Raw genomic sequence first — 15,809 nt, forward strand, 5'->3', positions numbered from 1 at the left:
AAGCACTTACAGCATGCCTCCTCAGCTATCAAGGCGCAGTTTTCCTGTTCATTGGCCATCACCCTGTAGACCTCATCGCTTCTGTGGAGATTCTGCTGTTGCAGCCTCTCTGGGTGTTCCGTTTGGAAAATCTAAAGAAGGCACTCTGTCTGCTGACCTTTCTTGAGAGTGCTTTTAGATACTTAGCTTAAATAAACCACGATTCGATGGTTTGAGCTCATCAGTTTTTAAAAACCGCTTTGTCTTTCCTTCACAGCTGCCTCTTCTATCGGCCTGTACATGTTTTACATGTCTAGTTTTTTAGTACTGTTTGGAATACTGGTAGTGGAACACAAACTGTGCTGCTATAACTTATCAATGTTAACAAGATACAGTTGGCCAGAGCGAAGAAAAAGGAAAACAATATCAGCATGAATCTGTGAGAAAACTGATGTATAGCCTTTGTCAAAAAGTACAGAGCAAAGAGTTTGGCTTCTAAGCCGTGTAATAAGGCCTCTGAGCATCCATGGATGTCCAACATTCACGGTGGTCAGGGCAAGATTTTCTGTACCTTCAAGAGATTTGAATGCTAGCGATGCACCAACAAGGCTCAGAAGCGAATTCCTTGGGCTCTGAACTTCGACAAATGCTGTACTCGCATTATGTGGCAGCATGGAAAGACATGACAAACAGGAACAGCAACATTTCGTTGACCCTAAGATCATCACCCCACTGGTTTCTTGTCCTGCATGGGCTAATCGTGGTTTTTATCTTTTTGCATCTAGCTCGGACAGCTTCCTGGGAGCACTCTCAGCATTTTGTAATTTTTTTGTTTTTTAATAGACTTCCCGTTCTGGCCACATGACACATTTGCTAGCATTTATACATATCCTTTAATTAGAAAAAAAATAATGGTGATAATGGATTTGGTGAACAATTAAGTTTTCAAGCAAATATGTGCTTAGACACAGGTCTTCAGAAATTCAATTACTTATTTAATCACAAAGTTACTAGTCCTTAGTCTGATCAATTGCCATGGGAACTTTTCTGCAATTTTTCTTCACTTCGTCCTAAAGTGAAGGTGATGAATGCCTTTCTCCCGATCAAACAGAAAGCATGTGTCCTTAGCGCTTTGACCTTAGCCATGTGTTTTTGCTTTGCTTGTAGTGTGCACAGTCATGTAATACCAGGTTGACTAATTCCTTGTGTTTCAGCATTAGTCATTGCTTGTTAGCTAGATTGAAAAGCATGCGTGCATGTGTTTCTGTATTCTAATTTTTTCCATATAAGTTATGAGTGCTGCATTTTATTTGCGACAGGCTCCTTCAAATGGGTGGCTAACATATCTTTCGGGGCACATAAACTTTCTCTAGAGCAAAGGCCTCCATATATTGAGTGTAAAGTTTTGTTGTGTGTTCTTTTTATGTGATTGTGTGTTAAATTGAATGTATTGTATGCGTTTTCTAAGGTTATGTTCATCCTATGGGTTTCTCAAGAACAAACACAAACATTAGAGGTTGTATACCTGGATATTTTACTGTAGATTTAGTGGGCTGCTTTAGGATGCCTGTTTAGTATTTATTTTACTGTAGTTTGTAATCTGCATCTTGAAGTTAGCCACTTGGAATTAGCCACTGGGAATTGTCTGGTGCATAATATTTTTTTTAGCTAATCTTATCTGACAGCACCAGTTAGCCTGAAGTGTAGCGAAGAGGTTTTCAAGTCAGCTCTACATTGTTTTTCAAGATTTGCTATTGTATCGTTTTGATTAACTTTAGGTGCTGATTTCAAGTTAGTCCCTATCTCTAATACCTGTCCAAGAATTGTGGTTTCAAATGTTGTTTATTGTCCTCCATTTAAAAAAAATAAAATTGTAATCTACAGTTCTTTGTGACCTTTTCTTTACTTTACGCAGGCTCTTCAATTTCTTTTCAATTGAATAAGCTTGACATGTTAAGCAGCCTTTTAATGCTGCTGGTGTTAATATTTCAGATGTGTGTGTAGGTTAGTAACTGACATTTGTGATAATCCAGTGCTATTTGTAGCGGTGGTCTGTGTAATTCAGTATTTTCGAACATCCAATGGAATGAATAAGTCGCATGCACAAGTTAAATTGCAAACAGTGTTTTGAGGACGTGCTAGTAACAATGTTCTGTAAAATGCTTAAAACTGCAGTCTCGGAAAAAAAAATGTCTAACAAACTTACACAGCTACCTTGCACTAGCTATGAAGGTAAAATCCAAGAACTATATTTTTGTTCGAAAATAAAACCACGGAGCACAACCTATATGCAATATTCTTGTGTAGTCCTTACGACGAATCCTTCTGCTTTTATCGACTTTTAGGACTTATAGACTGGATGAAAATAGTGCTCGAAAAATATTTTCAATGCGCGAGTGGAGCACGGAATTCAAAATTTTCTTCAAAAAGGTTCATTATGGACTGCAAAAATAAGTGACAGTAATGAACAGATTTTAAGGATACAATATACAGATGCATTCTTTTTAAAAACTTCTAAAGGCAGAGAGATGGCAAACATTATTTGTCCAATGTGGAGCTGCCCGCAAGTGGCTTGTGCACCATTCAGGTTCTTTAACTTAATAATAATAATAATAATAATAATTGGTTTTTGGTGGAAAGGAAATGGCGCAGTATCTGTCTCATATATCGTTGGACACCTGAACCATAAGGGAAGGGATAAAGGAGGGAGTGAAAGAAGAGAGGGACAAATCGGTCCGTAGTGGAGGGCTCCGGAATAATTTCGACCACCTGGGGATCTTTAACGTGCAGTGACATCGCACAGCACACGGGCGCCTTAGCGTTTTTCCTCCATAAAAACGCAGCCTCCGCGGTCGGGTTCGAACCCGGGAACTCCGGATCAGTAGTCGAGCGCCCTAACCACTGAGCCACCGCGGCGGGGTTTCTTTAACTTCAGGGATTCGGTTTTTGGACCACAGTGAAGAGATGCGTATACTTTTACGAGAAGAAAAATGTGTTGCAGGAATTTGGCACGTAGATCCCTTAACACGGTCTTGTTTTCAGTTTCATTGCCTGTCGTCTCCCCAACTCTGCTTTTCTTGCCCCCATTGCGAACCACCCCGTCAAGATACTTTCGGCTAGCGCCGGAGCCATGGTTTGTGTATTTTTCACAGAAGTTCCGTATACACAGCGGAGTCAGATTAAAGACGTTTCCTTGCCGCCGCCGCTGGTTTCGTTTTGTTTCTGCGATGTACGGCAGTACGCTGCCACGTGACTGCGACGTCGTGTGTATGGATGGCGCCACGATCGTGCAACGCAGGCATCCAGGAGGAGGTGAAGACAGCGGTCCGATGCACTTTGTATCCAGCGTTCTTGCCCTGTTCCTTACAGTACTACTTCGTAACGGCATGGACGGAACAGGGCTGGTTGTTATATCTCAACATTGAAGTTCGATTGGGCTTTGTTCATGATTACAAAGCGCATTTGAACCTGATTATTGTGATTAACGAACTAGCACCGTTCCACCTATATAGTTAGCAGTTCTAGTAGCCTTGTAAGAAAGAGCAAAAATGCAATATAGAAAAACTGAGCGCTGTCATCACCTCCTCCTCCTAGATGCCGGCGTTGCGAAATCTTGGCGCCTGCATAAACGACACCGTAGCCACCGCTCAGCGTATCGCCGCGGTTGAAACCTCCCATTGCTACCGGAAATGCATCGTATTTTTGGCGTAAAAATCTACACCAAATATACTCCCATTGTCAGCCGCAAGTGCTTGGTATTTTTTGGTGTAAAAATCCACACCCAATCTGCTCCCTTCGCCAACCGTAAGACCTCCGTATTTTTTGGTGTTGAAATCTACCCCAAGTCTAACGGTGTATATCGAACCTCGATTTGGGAGGACGCTAGAGGACAAGCCAAAAACACCCATCTGGGTTGATTATTGTTTAGTGTGCATGCACCGGTATGCTGGCCACCAGGTGTTCCAGAAACCGCACTATATGCGGTCTCCGGTTACGCGCTGGCACATATTAAGCGGTACGCCAATACATTGAACTCCATGGGAAGTGAAGCGGTTGTCACAAAAAGCCGCATATAATCTGGTCTCGCATTATAAGCGGTTACGTTATAAATGGTCTGAGCTGTATTCACTATTAGTGTTAGTGCCACTGAACAATATTGCCATGCTTAGTTTGCTTTAGGTCTCACTGGTATATAGTCGGATACAACTTAAGAACACAGCCGCTTTCCACGTCTAAGGACCCCCGTCCAACCAATGGCATCAGCTGGTTTTCATTTTACGATGCAGTGAGTGGCGCCACAACAGAGAGAGAGGTCTATCCCCGACTATGGAGGAAGGGGACTGTCCCCTTTCATCTACCACTCCCTGCTTTGTCACACTAGCGGGGTCATGTGAACCAGCCAACGCCATTGGCAGGAAGGGACCCTGGTCTGGGGAAAAGCTAGTGTGTTCTTAAGTTGTATCCGACTATAGTATGCTGCGGGGCTGTAGCTTCACAGTTATACTGCTTTTCTCTTTCAGGGATCAGTGTGCATGGTGTACTTCATTGACTATGGCAACGTGGCTCCAGTGGCCCCCGAAAATATTCGTCCCCTCCCGGATCTCTACCTGCAACTGCCAGCACAGGCAGTGCGTTGCCGGCTGCATGGGGTGCACCCAGCGTCTGCCGCCACAGGCTGGACCATGGAAGCATATACAATGCTGGCCACCATGTTTCAAGCAGGCCCAGTGGTCGCTAATGCACTCAAGCTGGTGGACGACATGCACGAAGTGGAACTGGCTTCAAAGAAAGGTGAGTGTTCCCGGAAGATTCTTGCTGCTGGCACCAGCTGCTTCTATGCATGGTAGTCCTGCACTTAAGGTTGCTCTCGGGAGGAAAAAGGGGCATTCGATGGAGATCAGCTTCCTACCTCGTTGAAGGGCCTGAAGTCCCTAGTTCACTGGATCTGCGCAATCAGAGGCCTTGACTTGTGAAGAGCATAGGGCTAGTTGCCATCACTGCACTGCACAGCCACTTTCACTGTCAGCTGCATGAAATGCTCCATGGTGGATTCCCTCCGATGCACTTTCACCTACACCGTGTATACTCAGAACTAACTGAGCATCTCTGTTTTGACTGAGGATGTTGCACAGCAGAATTTTAGCAGTTTAAGCCCTAACCTGGATGATGTGAAGCATTCCAGCGAAGGTCGCAAGTGAATGTCAAGGCAACGTAGATGTGTTGTTGCACTTTAAGTCATATATGCCAATGCTCGCCATAAGTACTTAGAGCTAAACATAATAAATGTTGTGCATGATGTCTATAGCTTGATTTGTGGCAAAATTGTAAACCTTGAAATTCTTGAATAGTGCTTGGCCCTTGAAAGCCTGACATCAAAGCATCCTGGAATGGTGGATTTAAAACACATGCTTGCCTCAGGGTATTTGCTGGCTGATCTTTATGTACACTGCCTGCTGTTTTTTTATTCGTATGGTACAAATGGACAACAATGCAAAAGCATGCTAAACCTGCACCAGAATTTTGCTGGGGCTACAGCTTCAAGTGCATACCATGCAAAAACATGTGAACCATTGGTAGTTCAGTATGTAATCCTGTGTCCACTTGCAATGACCTGAAGGATACCGCAGCGATGGCCTAGTGGTTAGAGCATGAGCCTTGGAAGCGACATGTGCGGTGTTCAATACCCAGTGCTGCCAGGTACTGGGCACAGGTTTTTTCCTTGCCTAGTGTGTGGCTTCTTTGGGGAATTGGCTTGACCCATCTTGAGTCGACGAAAAACATATTGTGCCATGGTGCTCTTTGGCCATAGATGCCCTTGTACCATAAAATTATCATCATGAACTTCAGGATGCTACTAAGCGAAGCAGTCGCCTGAGGACATGAAGTGGAGGTAAATGTGGGATGTGCTGCACATTGTTCTGCTCTTGTTTTCTATAGCAGAGATTCAATTCCTCCTTTTCTTAATTTCTTTTTTTTTTTCGATTGGTAGCAAATGGGTTCTGTGGGTGAAAAGGGCGCATAACCTTCCCTGAAATCATCATAAATCAAAATTCTGCTGGTGCATTTGGTGAAATATCTTGGCAGTATGTTTCAAAGAGCCTAAAGCACCAAATAAAACCACTGTCATCATTTGCAACTCAAGTGCACTACATAAAATACGTGAACGGCAAAACGAAACACTGCGAACACACTGATGTCCCGGCCTCTGAAATGGTTTTGCAATCGAAACTGAAATCCGACCATTCCACATGGTTGCCTAACTCATCACTACTGCTCTAAAAAAAAAGACTGCATAAGAACTGGCAAAATAGCCTTTAGACTTTGAAGAGCGCGTGGTGAAACGGATGCCATGATCAGCGACCAGTGGACTACATCTGGTCAGTTTCATTTTTCACATCGCCTCGTCACGTTAAAAAATGAAAAAATAAAACTGAAACCAAAGAAATGGTGTTATAGGGGCAAACTGGATTGCGCGGCTTGTCCAAGAGCGCAGCCTTAAATTTTTGACGGCATGTTCTAGGCTTGGCTTCTGTCTGCATTTGTATCGTTCTTTGCGCTAAACAAACTTAGCAACATGGCCATTCCAGTGACGTCACAGGTGAAAGTAGCCATTTCGTCTTTGTCATCGGCATCTTTTATGGAGAATTTTGCCCCACTGCACTTATGCACTGCGGAGAAGCCACTTTGATGGCTGGCTGCCACTGCAATTTTTCTCATGCAGCCTGCCCCTGGGCTTGACCCCCTCGTATGTTAGGGCACCTAGTGTTGGCTGCCAAACATATCATATGATCAGAATTTGCTTATGCTGCATGAAATTTTAAATTGAAGACCTGTCAGGTGCGACTCTATGCCAATAATAACAAGCATAATTATGTAGCATACATTTACATCATTCAAATTTTTCCAGCATTGTTTGCCATCCTAAGAGATTTGGAATCTAAAAGCTACTTTCCCCAGAGTGCTTCTAATTATTACTTTTACTGCTCAAAAGTTTTCGGGATTGCAAATTTTGATACTCCAGACTGCTCCGAAATAGACATTCGTCTACTCCAAAGTGCTCCAAATTTGATATTTTAGTGCTCCATAATTTGCTCCAGATTTAATTTACGAATAGCGTCCCTGTAATTTTATTGCTCAGGATTTTGAACATATGAACCAAGAAATCGTTTGAGCAAGGAGCATATTGCCAAGGTTCTACTGCAGCTTGCATGTTGCAGCTTCATGAAAATAGCACTGCTATAGAGCTTATTCACAATTTCTTGTACCCTACCAGACAAGCCTGTTGTCCAGTGAATCAGACAAGGGGCCCGACCCCAAGGCATGGCAGAGGGGACTTTTGTCAGCACCCTTTGACATGTCTATTGCACTGCTGCCTCCTCATCTTCCTTTATGCAGCCGGAGCACCCCTCAGTTGGAGATTTTAGTTTAGAACCTCGCATGGGTATGGTGGCTGAGGGGTACAAGGTTGCCATGCAGGAGCCTCCTGCCGCCCTCGCCAAATCTGATAGTGAATAGGGTCTGTATGTGACTGCATGCTGGGTCAGAACAGGGAGTGCAGAACCATTTCTTTCATGTGGAGCCACCGCGGTGGCTGAGTGGTTATAGCACTCGGCTGCTGGCCTGAAAGACGCGGGTTCGATCCCGGCCGCGGCGGTCGAATTTCGATGCAGGCGAAATTTTAAAGGCCCGTGTACTGTGCGATGTCAGGGCACGTTAAAGAACCCCAGGTGGTCGAAATTTCCGGAGCCCTTCACTACGGCGTCTCTCATAGCCTGAGTCGCTTTGGGACGTTAAACTCCCATAAACCAAACCAAACTTTTATGTGGGCATGAGTTTCTCCTTATTGGGGCACATCTTATTTATGTCATCAGTCATCACCCAGAGTTGTCTTTGTGCCACATTCGGAATGCTTTTTTTTTCGCTCTTTAGGTGAAGTGCTTGTAGGCAAGGCACAGATGTGTCTTGACTGGTGCCTGTTTTAAGCCTCTGCTTTCTTCTGCAGGTGGACAAAGTCTCAACCAGCAGCTGGTGGCTGAAGGGCTTGCTGCCAGCCTGAAAGCAGCAGCTAGCCCCGCGGCTACTTCAGTGGTGGCCTCAGCAGCGGAACCAGGCATGATGCCTCACCGGCGGCCCATGCACGCCGTGTTGGACCTTGTCAAAATCGGAGACATTTTGTCCATGCAAGTGACGGTGTCTGCAAAAGGAATAGTGTGGTGCCTGGCTCTGATGCCCGACATGCCCGCACCCTTGCTCCAAGTGGAGAAGGCGCTGCACGACGAAGCCACGAAACTTGGTGGCCAGAGCAGGGCTCATGAGTAAGTGTGGGGCAGCCAGAGCATGTGCCAAAGAAATGTTACCTAGTCTGTGTATTTTGTATTTTAAGGGGGGGAGACCCCTCTTATACCTAATTTTTTTTATTTATGGACAGATTTACTCCAGATTTTCGCTGTGCATTTTCATGTGATGTTTCCAAAACTGCAAAAGTTTTTCTCCTTCATCAGACAGTTGTAGGTACTGTGAAAGCTCATTAATTCAAACTTCGATAATTCGAATTTTCGCATAATTCGAAGTGCACTACTTGGTCCGGCCAAGCTCCATAGAGATCTGTGTATAAAAATCCTGTTAATTCAAAAGCGAGTCTGTTTCGCTTCGGATGATTCGAACTACGCGCCGCCGCGTCTGGGCGACTTGGCACACAGCACATGGCCAAAAAAAAAGCACCTTCACATAGTGGCTGCGCACGTCCTTAACGGGGACAAAAGATGGAACCAGAAACTGGAAGAGTGGGTAAAGCCTAAATGGCGCCATCACAAGCGCGGCGGCTGGCGGTGGAGGAGAGTAGGGGTTGGCGGCCTTGGTGGCGGCTGCCTACCCTCATTTCCGCGCAGCCTTCGTAACTCGCAACTAAATACTCGTTAATTCGAGCCCTGTTAATTTGGAAATACTGCTGGCGCGGTCCCAGCCAACGCCCATGAAAGGCTGTGACTTCTGACGGGCGCTACAAATTACGTGTGAAAATCTTTTTCTTTCTTTGCGAGTGTCGTACATCCTTCCACCCATCAGATGCCAACGGAAGCACGCGGTCAGCAGCGATCATGACGCCGGCATTTAGCATCGCCCGGCTATAGTGCCTAGAAGGTTCTAGGCACTATAGCCCAGCGGTCAGCCGTTGGCTGAAAGCAGCCAATTTGGGCTATCAGCGCGGACCAATTAGGGCGCGACCACGTCAGACTTCCGCCCGCTTCTACTACATGGCCGCGCTTGCCGAAGCGGCCTCTCGCTTCACCACGAACTTGTCATTGCCGCTACACTGTGCCTCATGCTCACGGCAAACAGAAGATGCACGAAGCTTTCGCTTTGTCTGAAGATGCCCGCAGCACAGAGTTTTAGCGATAAAACGCGCCAGATTTTCAGAATGCTTCTGGATTTTCAAAGCTGCTAGGCTTAGCCACTACGCGTCGGTTGACGTCAGGAAGTGCGGGTGGTTCTAACAGGTCAACTATTTTGGTTCAGAAAGGGGTCACAAAGAATAATTCGTCCTCTTTGTCGTCATTGAATAAATAATAGCTTAACTGTAAATGCACAGCTTTTCTTTTCAGCATTTTACTAAGCATATGGAATCGTGCCGTTTCTAAATCCTGGCGGCAGCGGTCTGGTGGCAGCCACCCATTTTCCGTCGCGCCGCTCAAAATCCGCAGTGCAAGTTCGCTACGTGTGGGTCACCCTTAAGGCGAACATACTGAAAATGGGGTTTGCACAACCGGACAAGCGCTGGCACTCTGCAAATTTCGCCTCTCCCCCTTGCTAGAGCTAACGTCAAAAGGTAAACACATCGTGCTGTTATTGCTGCGCAGCATCTTGGCGCACCGCCAAGAACTGCATTGTGGACCGTGACGGTGCGAAATGGAGGAAGCGTTAACCACTGACGCTTTTTTTCCAAATTCTTAGGCAAAAAGTGGGGGTGGGTGGGTTCATTATGAGAGTGGGTTCACTACACGAGTAAATACGGTACATATACGTAATGCAAACGGTTATGGTCAGGTTTTTCGAGGCCATTCGATAATTCGAACATCGTATAATTCAAACTTTTTTCCCAGTCCCGTGAAGTTCATTAATTAGCTTTTACTGTATATCATGGAAAGTATGTTCTGTTTGGTAGAAGCATGGTTAATAAACATAAGACATTGTGGGTAAGATTTTTATTAATAAGTGATCTAGAACAGGTGTTTTCAAACTTCTATGCCTCAAGGAACCCCAGCAGCCTTCAACATGTGCCAGGGCCCCCCCCCCCCCCCCCCTTGCCTCTTTTCCTGGTCCCAATCTGCCGTTGTAATCTGTTGATGCTTGTGCTTGTGAATGGACCCTTTTTGCTTTTTTTTTTGCTGTTGGTCACTTCTGCATGTATTTGTTTGTTTTCTTACTTTCAGCAGTCAGTTTTTATTCAATGCCCATCTCTCACTCATGTTCACACCTTTAACCGCAAGACAAATGCAGAAATCTACAGTTGGAAGACAAATGCTTCGCATTCAAGTACTCTATTGGCCGTGCTACGCACTGAATCACGTAACGCCGCGTTAGGGTTTCAATGGCTGTTTGCCACTAATTTAGACAGATACGGCGAGATACTGCTCGCCGGTGGCAAAACTTACCCCAGTGCAGACCCCCCCCCCCCCCCTGAGTAGAGGTCCCTGAGATCTCTGACACTTCGAGGTGGCAGCCGGATTGTCATTGCCGTCAACTTGCTTTTGTTGCTGACATTGTCGCGGGCAGTTATCGCTTGTCGCACACGTTGAAAATTGGTTGTTGGAAGGGAATTGTGCAGAAGCTATCTCACATCTCGGCGGGAAGGGATAAAGGAGGGAATGAGAGAAGAAAGGAAGAAAGAGGTGCCGTAGTGGAGGGCTCCGGAATAATTTCGACCACCTGGGGATCTTTAACATGCACTGACATCGCGCAGCACACGGGTGCCTTTTGCATTCCGCCTCCATCAAAATGCGGCCAGCGCGGTCGGGTTCCAACCCGGGTACTCCGGATCAGTAGCCGAGCGCCCCAACCACTGAGCCACTGCGGCAGGTCTCGTACGTTCGCCATTCGCCGTTCCGTCACTTGGGTTTCTCTGACCGTGTCGACCGAGTGGCGCTCAGTCTTCACGAAGTTGCATCCGTTCACCATTTTGTGATTGTGTCCGGCGGTTGAGCGAAAAGTGTCATATCTTTGCGTGTTTGATGAGAACGAAAACGAAACTGTGCTACTGGACACTCCCTCGGTCTATTTGCGGGAGCCTTCCCACCGTCAGCACTCCTGTCCTTGCGCACATATCAGTGGGGCACAGGAGACAATGTGATACGCAGTTCAGGCGGTTTAACTTTCATTATGACGAAGTTGAAGGGGCCCGACGATTACCTTATTTACACAATTGTGAGTCTACCTATTTTTCAAAATTTTAAATCCGAACTGGGGTTGGGGGGGGGGTGTCGACTTACAATCGAAACGAAAACATGGCACTATAAGTAAAGGCAAAACAAACGAGATATCGGGCATGCTACAGCGTGGTTGATTTTTGCTGCGCAGCTCCGTCGCATCGCTCTTGGTGCTGGCCTTGAGCAGCTACTATGTCAACATGCAGAACTGGCATCCCCCTCCCCCCGCGGGCGGCGGCCGATGGCGGCTATCGATAAGCAGCAAACTGGCACCCCACACTCGCGACACGTGGCTGCAGACTGCAGCGGCCCGATAACGCAATCGAATTTTTCGGGAAGCTCAAGCGTCCAATACGTTTTTTTATTTTCAAATGCGTGCTCGGCACTCAAGGAAGCGTTGATAGTTGATGGAAGGGCCGCTGTTGCAATCGAGGTGGCACCCCCGCTCGGAACAGCAGCGGTGCCGGGGATTGTCGGGAGCCGACGGAAGAGCGGACACCATTCACGTGTGGTTTCTCTAGTTCTGACGCATTTGACTACTGCCGGCCGCGTTTGACAAGTAATAATGTAGTGCATCATTTTTGCTCCGGGTCCGGTAAGTGACCGGCACTCGTTTACAGCTACATGCAAGATTTCAGTCCTTTCTTCCTTTGCGGCGAAGAAATGAACTGCGCGCCGGGCCGCAAAGATTGACGTTCGCAATGGGTGATACAGGTGTGGCAGCTGCAGCGAGGCAAAATTGTCAGCTGTTCCACACGATGTCGTGATGCGGCTGTTTGCGAAGTCTGTTTTCGCCGCACGACGATGTTAGAATGACGAGCTGTGGGACCGTAGCAGCGGTCAGGACGGCAGTGCTAGTGAGGACAATGGCGCAAGTGTGGGCGAGTAGTCTAGTGACTAATACATTTTCGTTTCGAAATGTGCCCACGGGTGCGCCTGCGCACGGCATCCGACAGTGGCTGGCGATAAGCAGAGGCCACAGGATAGTGCTATTGCGTTCTTTTATTAAAGGACAAGTGTAAACGACCTTTTTATTTTTTTTCCGGAAATGTTATGTGGGATGGGGGGTTGACTTGCATTCGAGTAGACTTACTAGCGTGTAGATACGGTATCCATTATTTCGTTATAAACAGTTTCGCTATAACGAGGTTCCACCGTATATGGACGATCGCCTGTTGAGACCGTTGTATCTTCACACGGTGCCCCTTCGGGGGCCCGTCCGAATTAAGGGGGGACACCCCTCTTTATACTATCTTCTTTATTTATGGACAGATTTGTACCAAATTTTCACTGTTTGTGTATTTTCGTGTGCCGATTCCAAAACTGCAAACTGTTCCCTCCTGCAGCACACAGTTTTAGATTTATCATGGAAAGTACGTGTTTTGTTTGGAGGAAGCTTTGTTAACAAACATAGCATCTTGTGGAGATTTCTATTTGTCAATGATCTAATGTCGCCAAGAAGTGCAATAAGGCATACCGTATTTATTCGAATCTAGGCCGATAGTTTTTTCAAAAAAAACGAGATGTAGAACTCTTATGTCGGCTTAGATTCGAGGATTTCGTTTCGAGGTTTCGTATTCGTAAAATACGAATAAATGTAGCACGCAGGTGGCGCCCCCACAAAACGCCAACGAAAGACAGCACTGTAGCCGTTGCTATCCATAGCCGTTGCTATCCGTAGCCGATACTGATCAAAGCACACATGAGCACTGGCTGCCATTTTGGCCTTGTTCTGTTCTCGTGCGGTGGCGTGAGCACATTCGCAGCAGTGAAGTTTTCGTGCGTAGTTTTTATCACCAACACCATGGCACCAAACAGGCGGTGCCATTATAGTGCCGCCTTCAAGCGGAAAGTTATAGTCGCTGCAGAGCAGTCGTCAAATCTTCAAGCCGGGCGGGACTTCGGCGTGGATGAGAAGAATGTTCGCCGTTGGAGGGGGCAGCGTAACGAAATTTTTGCTTGCGCGGCAACGAGAACGGCTTTCACGGGCCCCAAGAAAGGCCGCCATCCAGAAGTGGAGGTAGCTCTGGCCGAGTTTGTGGAGACGCAGAGGTCAGCGGCACTTCCAGTGACCACGGAAGTGCTGCAAGCCAAAGCAAGAGAGCTGGCGAGAGAGCGAGGCGTCCCCCGGGAACTGTTCAAAGCCAGCCGGGGCTGGTTGCAGAAGTTCATGAAGCGCTTTGGCTTCAGCCTCCGACGTCGCACGTCCATTTGTCAAAAGCTGCCGGGCGACTTCGAAGAGAAGGTGATCTCATTTCAGCGATTCGTAATAAGGAAGAGGATGGAGCACGGCTACGCCGTAGGACAAATGGGAAACGCTGACCAGACGCCGGTATGGTTTGACATGCCAGTGGCGTGCACCGTGAACGAAAAAGGTGCCAAGGAAGTGAAAGTGCTCTCGGCCGGATACGAAAAGCGGCACATGACTGTAATGCTGGCCTGCACGGCGGATGGCCACAAGCTGCCGGCGTATATAATTTTTAAGAGGAAGACTACCAGCTCGGGAAGTGTTTCCAAGAAATGTGATCGTCCGCGCCAACGAAAATGGATGGATGGCGAGCGATATGGTTGAGCAGTGGATCAGAATGGTTTGGCAGCGGCGTCCAGGGGCCCTCTTGGCCAAACGTTCCCTCCTCGTCCTGGACTCTTACCGTGGACACCTCACTGACGGCGTAAAAGCTGCGCTTTCCGAAGCTGGTACCGACGTCGCCATCATACCCGGCGGCATGACAGGCCAGCTGCAGCCTCTTGATGTGTGCCTCAATAAGCCTTTCAAGGATCGGCTGCGCAAGTACTACGTGGACTGGCTTAGTGAAGAGCGGCGCGAGCTTACACCAACAGGCCGAATAAAGCGCGCCTCACTGGGAGTTGTAGCCACTTGGATAGCTGCAGCCTGGGATGACATCCCAGAAAGCTTGGTTGCACGCTCATTCCGCAAGTGCTGCATCTCTAATGCACTTGATGGCAGTGAAGATAGTGCACTGTTCGAGGAGGCCAGCGATAAAGAAGTCAGCGATGATGATGACGAATGAGCGGTGGCTGATCCCGGGCTGGCGTTGCATGTCTCCTCGCCCAACGCCGCCTCTCCTCCTCCTCTTCTCTCAAAGCTCCTTTGGCAGCTTTTTTTTTTCAACGGTCCCTCTCGGGGCCATCAATCACGCTTCGGCAGAGCATGCAGGCACGATGCTTCCCGCTGTGTCTCACTCGAGTTCCTCTCTCTACACCAAGTCGCCTATGCGCAGACACATGGTGCAGTCGTTTCGCGCCACGCACTTTCACGTGCGCGGCGACGTAAGAACAGTCGTGTCGCGTCATAAAAATAATTGTGATAATGAGGTATAAACAGTGTTGTTTTTTCGGCCGGCCTACAATCGAGGTAAGTTTTTTTTTTTTCTGTGGCCTTCAACTTTCGGGTCTCGGCTTAGAATCGTGGCCGGCCTAGATTCGAGTAAATACGGTAAATGAGCGTTCTAGGATGACTTGGACGTAAGTTACAGGTGGTCAAAATTGACATAATTAGCTCATTTTGATGACAAAGGATTTATTTTGAAAATTTTCTCAAGGAAGCAGTGGTTTAAAGTTAGCATTATTGCACAACCTCTGCATTTCCTTCTACCGCGAAAAGAATTACAGTAAATGTTGATATAGAACTGGAGATATTGCTCCTCTAATTCTGAATGTGCCGAAAATGCAGTTTTGAAGAATCGGGGGGGAAAAAACGTTTTCGGTATAGTATTTTTGTAGCAGCGAACTAGAAATCACTGAAGTGAGTTCTGGCTGGTTTCTGATGTGGAAGCACCATCTCCCGCCGACATCACTGCACTTGCAACAAGAAAATTGCCGGCTAACAGATGGCGTAGTCTGGAGGCTGAAACCAAAGACGAGTGCCTTCGCACTGCGACCTCCCCGAAGTATCGGCACACGATTTTATCTCACAACAGCACTGTGATCGCAAACGGCGCTGTGATCGCAGTCAGCCCCTAACAAACGATGCATGCTCTTTGTTCATCTTGCACCGCAAAATATTCACAAGCAAATTTATTTTGTCGATGTTTCAGATTCCGCACGTTGTGGGACGCCGTTTTGTGACTTTGTGGCGCCACGCCTCCAGCTTTACCAGAAACTCAATACATCGTGCCGTTGCTGGCTGTCAACGAAAACTGCCTAAATATCACTTCATCTACACAGTCATGATTACACTGTCTGTACGCAGCAGGAATCGCCCTGATCACTCCTTGCTGCCCCGCTAAGCACCGCCGGTGATGGCGTTATCGGGTCATCGCGAAGCATCAGCGCTTCATCACTGATTGTAGATAAAGGGATGCGATGATGCACCTACGGATCTCTACCTACCACTCCCTCAGGATATGTGTTCACTCCTCGCTATCGCACTGAACACCTCCGGTTAAG

The 15,809-nt window shown here is 47.2% G+C and overlaps 1 protein-coding gene across 1 annotated transcript in view; it reads left to right on the top strand.

Annotated features, from left to right (window-relative positions):
* The first annotated feature begins 714 nt into the window (after positions 1-714).
* The window catches only part of LOC144123973 (uncharacterized), a 48,694-nt gene continuing 33,599 nt past the window's right edge, over positions 715-15,809 (top strand). Inside the window, 2 exon segments of the mRNA XM_077656671.1 lie at positions 715-4,770; positions 7,982-8,294. Coding sequence (XP_077512797.1) covers positions 4,512-4,770; positions 7,982-8,294 — 572 coding nt within the window. The 5' untranslated portion in view covers positions 715-4,511.

This window comes from Amblyomma americanum, chromosome 1 (assembly GCF_052857255.1).
Source record: "Amblyomma americanum isolate KBUSLIRL-KWMA chromosome 1, ASM5285725v1, whole genome shotgun sequence".
Taxonomy (NCBI): Eukaryota; Metazoa; Arthropoda; class Arachnida; order Ixodida; family Ixodidae; genus Amblyomma; species Amblyomma americanum.